We start from the raw sequence: 6,519 nt of genomic DNA on the forward strand, positions 1-6,519 counted from the left end.
AAAGTTTAGCCCTCAGAGCACTTGTTTCCTGAAGAAAGGAATGCCCATCTACCAGTCACTCTGTCAGTCCATCCAAGAAAAGCTACCATTTGCCAAAATACACTTTGTTCATCAGCAGATAATCAGGTGCTTACAAGCACTTAAGATCGGTAACTGATTGTAAAGCACAAAAGACGACCGCAGATCTCTGGAATTCAGCACTGAGCCACTCCTTGCAGCCACAGAGCACACATTACTGACGTTGCTGCAGAAATCAAGAAATGAGTGAAATGTTTATTGTTCTATCCAAAAGAAATGCAAACAATACCATGTTATCACTGCTAACACCACTCACACGTCTGCTCTGACAGGGTCGGTTCATACAGCAAGAGGAGAGAATAAGTCAGAACCTCAGTCCAGCTGCCAATAAACACACGCTGCATTGCAGAACAACCTCCTCCCTGGTACAAAGGGGACACGAGCAAGAAAATGCATGGGAAATAAATTTTCAGAACTTCTTATACTTTAACTGACCAACCTGTGGCTGCAGTTCTTGCTGTACCTTTGGGCACAGGATGACTGAATCACTAAGATTGGAAAAGACCACTAAGATCACTAAGTCCAGCTGTCAGCCCACCTGAACCTCCCACGGGGCATCTAGATGCCACTCACTCATTACTACTTGTCCTACTGCTAGTTACCTGTGAGGCTCATAACTGACACTAAGGAGACACCAGCACTGAAGATGCATGGGAAATGACTTTTCAGAAGTTTCTGTACTTCAGCTGACCGACCTGTGCCTACCTCACATTGCCTGCAGCCACGGTCCCCGCTGTGCCCTTAGCCATGCACAGCCACCTCCCAGCTTTGGGTAAGAAACAGAAAAGGTCCTATTTTTCATCTAACAATGTGAACTTGCCTTACACGAGCTCTAAAGCAAGCCAGAATCAACTTCTCACATCATATACAAAGTCTGAAATGGAGCAAATTCCACTTAACGCTTCCAACGCTCCTGTGTTAGGGCTCAGAGCAGAAGAGCTCGCCGTGTGCACGTCCAGCAGGTGCAGCACAGCTCCAAGCACAGGGCGCAGCGCACTGCGGCACGGGGAAAAGCAGCAGCTGCCCTTACAAACTGCAGGCGGGGTCTCACAGGCAGGAAAATTTTCATTCCAGAGAAGTGAGCAGAGCGGAGCCGAAGGAAGTCGCGCTTATCCGCGAGCGTAGGGTTAATCTAAGGGGCAACGGGGGCGGTGGGGACCCGAGTCCCACCCTCAGCGGCACCAGCGGGGAGCCCCTTACCGCCGATGATGGTGCGGATGAGGGAGGCGTGCCCCGGGCAGTCGACCAACGTGAACTGCAGCTCGCCGGGCCCCGGGCCCAGCTGAGGCGGCAACGCGGTGCGCAGGCAGGAGAAGCCCAGGTCCAGCGTGATGCCCCGCGCCCGGCTCTGCGGCGCCCGGTCGAAGGCGGCGGTGGAGCTGGTGGTGCTCAGCGCCCGCGCCAGAGCCGTCTTGCCGCTGTCGATGTGGCCCAGCACTCCCACGTTCACGTTGAGGACGCGGGGCGGCGCGGAGTCGGCGGCCATGGCGGCGCTGCACCCGGGCGGTCCGTCCGCACAGCGCCCCTGCGGCAACGCGCATCCCGCCGCCACCGTTCCGCGTTGCCCCGGCCCGAGCCTTCAGCTGCAGCTTCAGCCTTCCTCAGCCTTTAGCCTCCGCCGGCCCCAGCCCCTGCGGCCAAGGACAGCCACGCACAGGTGCCGCTCGGGCTAAAATCTGGCTTCACAGTTGCCCAGACATCGTGAAGTCAAACGCAAAAAGCAGGTCAAGATCTGGGTAATTCTCTCCCTTCTTTTTTTAAAAGGAAGAGAATTACCCGGATCTTGACCTGCTTGACCTTAACTTGCTCACTGATTTCTAGATTTGTGTAATTCCTCTTCCTGTAAGTATATTGTGTAGGGTGCCCCCTGAAAAGCATACTTTGATGGGATTAAGAATGATCAAGATGAGTAACTGCACCAAAGAGCTGTCCTGCAAACCACCACCACCAATTATACAACCCACTGATGGGTTTGACAAGCATCCGAGTACTAAAAGCAGTAAAATTGAGCCAGAACGGGCAGCCCAGGGAAGTGGTGGAGTCATCCCTGGGGGTGATCGAGAACCATGAATATGTGGTACTGAGAAACATGGCTATGGGCATGGTGGGGGTGGGTTGGCATTGGACTTGGGGATCTTGGGGATCTTTTCCAGCCTCGATTATATGATTCTATGGTTCTGTCATTCTGACATTCTAGTCAATGACTCAACAATGGGGTTGGGGGGATGAGGGGGGAGAAAAAAAAAAAAGCAGACTTTCCTAGTGCACAGTGCTATTTGAAAAACAACTATCTCCCTGAAGGAAAGACATGAACCCACAAACCTCACAAGGAGGGCTGCCAATATACTGAGCTAACCAGGTTAATCGGTTTCGTTAGCAGCATAGTTCAACTTGATGGGAGCTCTGTCATGGGAACTGAATCAAGCATAATGTCACTTTTCAGACCAAGTTCCCAGACTTTGAATAGTTTCCTGTTAATCATAAGGCTTCTTAGCTTATGTACATTTCACTGCCCTAAAAGTCTCAAGCTGTTATATCAATACATACTTGCAAAGTTAATGGAAAGTATACTCTATTCCCACAAGAAAAGGCCCTACACAGTCATAATCCACACAGATATCCCTACATAATATTACATACAATTTAATTCTTTTTCAACATTAACTATTAGATAAGTTGAGAAGAAAAAGGTGCAAAGAGGTCCATTTCCCAACCAGAAGATGCTTTATCCAGAATAGCATTATCCAGCAGTCCTCCCAGCACATCTAAAATACCAGCTATTTTTCAACAAGCTTTGACAAAGCTCAGAAATCTTAAAAGTTTCTACAATTCCTGTAAAAACTGGGAGTGAGGTAAAGGAAATGCCCATTTCAATGGCCCATACAATCTAACAGGCTATAGCAAGAGCTCAGGCATGACCAGTTTGCTTGGACTTCCAACTTACCAATAAAACAAAGAGCTTTTGCTTTTGGTTTTGCTTTGTCAGTAACCAAAGGGATACTGGACAAAATTTGTGGGAAAAAATCTGTTTTGCTAAGATGTAATAAGGAAAGATTAAAAGAAAAAAATCTGACCTGCAAGTAAGGGAGATATCAGGTGGGAACTGTGGCTTATTCTTTTCCTTCCTCTAGACACAGAAAAGACTTGCAACTCACTAGACAGAGAAGGCATTTGTCCTTGTATAGAAGGGAAATAACGTGTAAAGAACGTGCACTTAGTGGTGAAAAAAGATAAGTTTGCTCCAGTGTCCACAGTTTTGTTATCACTCAGAACATGCCTCTGTCTCCAGGAATTTATAGTCTGTAGTTCAGATTTGGCTATATATCACCTGAAGACACAGGTTTTTGCAAGATCGTGGTGCGCATGGTACCTGTAAAATACACCAATAGCAAGGAGGAGGTATAACAGAGCTATGAACAATTTTATTCAGTGGTCCATTCTAGTTGTTTATAAAGTCTGCATAATTAATTAAGGATTTGGGAATTAAGAGATGTCATTTGTTAGGAGTCATCACTCCTTTTGCTTCGATGAGGAAAGATAGGAAAAACCTTTCAGTTTCATTTGCAGGAAAGCAAACAAAACACACACAGATATTTACCTTACTAAGACAGAAAGGAGATAATGGCAAAATTAAACAATCTCAACTTCTTCGTGTTTTTCAATATCATCAGAAGCAGTCAGCATTTCTCTCTTATTCTTGTTTTCTCCTCAAAACTCCATTCCCCTTTCCAGTTCTTCCCTTCTGCACTGAATTTCTTCCTTAAAAAGTGTTCACTTTAATTGCTAAAGTTTATGGACTCATGGGAGAAAGGGCAGGAAGTCAGACTTTTGGGATAGGGTAAAAATGTAAAGGTCATTCACACACTTACATACACGTACTCTTTCTCCCTCCAAAAATAATACACTATTTGACAGTTTCAGGATTCGGCATGTCCCACTGAAATTTGAAAGCTTATGTGAAACTAGGCCACGTCCTGTAACCTCAAACATTTAGACTAGGAAAACAGCTCTCCAGTCCCCAGCTCCCACTTCGGGTATCACATGACGTCTGTGCCAAACAGGAGACCTCAAACAGGGGGGAAAAGAAACGCTGGTAAAATCAGTTGATTAAACCTGGGGAATAACAGTTCAGACCTTCAGTGACAGGTATTATTTTTTCTGGTTAACTGGCTAGTGAAATATTAAATTATACTCAAAGCACTCATAACATGAGATGGGCAGAATGGTCTATCAGCCAGCTTATGTTCCACCCGGTGGCATGGGCAAAGGAGAAAGCTGACTCAAGATCTGTAGCAAAATGTTACCCTTCCCCTGTAACAGATGTGCCAACTATTCAAAATCACAAAACTCACGTTGAGACTCAGTATTTCCTCATACTGATGCATCATAACACATCAGACATCAATTATCGCAGATCATTTAAGCTATTTAAGTTCAGTCCTAAACTTTCCAGTAGTTCTACTTTACTCTTTCTGACAAATAAACAACTGATCCTGGGTGGTCTAAAGGATTGTTGTTTATTTTCCTTCACCCAAACGTACTTTCCTTTCTGCAACTGCAGTTTCAGTACAAAGAACATGTGGAATGAGTAAAACAGTCAACACAATGAGATGTGCCAAACCATTCAGAGTTTATGAACAGTGATGCTAATTTGAGCAAGTAAGAGGGAGAAGATAGCTCTGCATCTGTCATGTAAACAATTGTTTACTTTTTAACACGTATATATAGACAGAGAGAAAGAAATACCCACTTCTACTGCAAATACAAAGCCAACCCATTTTCATAATGATTTCTGTGTATCAGTACTAAAATTGTATCTTCATCATGGCAGCAGATGATGAGCAAAGATGATCCCTACCAGATTGAAGTTTTAGGCTCCAGTTCTATCTTTAAGACACCATATTGCTTTAGAGAAACAATTAGTCAGAAAAGCTTCCAGTTTTGTTTCCTTTCAGATAAGTAAGTGCTACTCACTTTTATCAGAAAATCTCTAAATAAATCAGTGTTTCTAATGCAGCATATCTGACCTTTAAATCTCCTCTAAATTATAATGACCACTAAATTATAATGACCATAATTTTCTATTCCTGCCATCTATATTCCTCTACACTGACTTTCACCAAAGAGAAATATATATAACTATATCACTGCCCTCAGAGCTCCTCCAAGCCTTGTTAATTATTCTTCCAGAACTGGCAGAAACTTGAACTCTGACCAGACATACCCACAGCACTTGTGGCAGCACAATGCACTAGAGAAATCAAAGTTGTATATTTGCTCTTTTACAGAAAAAAATGTCTGCAGCTCAGTACATATTAGGCATTTGTATTCTGTGACTAATATGACCCTGGAAGGATGTGTAGGGTCCAACAGTATACATACTTTTTAAATTATTTAAAGGATAGCTTGTATTTATTAGATTCAAAAATTCTTAGCTACAAGAGTTGAAATGAGAGGATATCCTTACAAAGGTGTTGAACTACATATGTCTGCAATTATATTGTGATTAGTTTTAACCTAGATTATGTAAATATAAACTGACAGAACAACTTAGCAGAAAAAAAAACAGCATTCTTTGCTGAATGACATTTAAATCAAAACTAACGGAAGCTCTGAGATGAAAAGGGAATGAATGGCACATAACAGTCTTCACCAGACTTCTGTGACCTGAGCCACAATGCCCACCCTTCCTTCCCAAAAGCCCTTCTGATGTTTTGGATCACTGCACAACTGCTTTGCAGCTCTCCCTGGCAGCCTGCAGCAGAGTTGTGGCAGCAGCTCCAGCAGCACCACACCATGTTAGCCCCTTAACGCTGAGCGTTAGGACACAGCTTTTATCATCAAACATAATGTATTAGCAGGAAAATACTAAAATTAGCAGGTTCCTTCTTCTTAGGAAGAGTGGTGATGCACTGGCACAGGCTGCCCAGGGATTGGTAGAGCCGCTGTCCCTGGAAGTGTTCCAGAACTGTGCAGATGTGGCATGGAGGGATGTGGTCAGTAGCCATGGTGGTGTCAGTGGTTGGATTAGATGACCTTAGAGGTCTTTCCCAACCTTCACTATTCTATGAGCAACTCCAAAATCTACCAACAAGTCACTGGAGCAGTCAGCTCTGAAACCCTCTGAAATTTCACAGCATTTTCACCCCAAGCACTGATGTACCGTGTTCAGAGGTGCAGCAGCACTGTGGAGGAGCCCACAGCTGGCTGCCAGCGATGACGGTGGGAGAGCTGTTACATGAGGGAGCTCTGAGGGCGTGGAGCTGCCTGTCTAGATGATGCCTTTGAAAAGGTAGATAACTGCAGGACAAGGGGAAATGATTTTAAGTTGAGGGAGAAAAGATTTAGGTTGGATGCCAGGGGGAAGTTCTTTACTGTGAGAGTGGTGAGGTGCTGGAACAGGCTTCTCAGAGGGTTGTTGATGCCCTGTTCAAGGCCAGG

The 6,519-nt window shown here is 44.6% G+C and overlaps 1 protein-coding gene across 1 annotated transcript in view; it reads right to left on the reverse strand.

Annotated features, from left to right (window-relative positions):
• The window catches only part of EEFSEC (eukaryotic elongation factor, selenocysteine-tRNA specific), a 113,325-nt gene extending 111,725 nt beyond the window's left edge, over positions 1-1,600 (reverse strand). Inside the window, exon 1 of the mRNA XM_052678787.1 lies at positions 1,279-1,600. Within this exon, the coding sequence (XP_052534747.1) occupies positions 1,279-1,564 (286 nt within the window). The 5' untranslated portion in view covers positions 1,565-1,600. The remainder of the gene's footprint in view (positions 1-1,278) is intronic.
• Between the last annotated feature and the right edge of the window lie 4,919 nt (positions 1,601-6,519).

The sequence above is a fragment of the Tympanuchus pallidicinctus genome, unplaced genomic scaffold, assembly GCF_026119805.1.
Source record: "Tympanuchus pallidicinctus isolate F22 unplaced genomic scaffold, pur_lepc_1.0 scaffold17, whole genome shotgun sequence".
NCBI classification, from domain to species: Eukaryota; Metazoa; Chordata; class Aves; order Galliformes; family Phasianidae; genus Tympanuchus; species Tympanuchus pallidicinctus.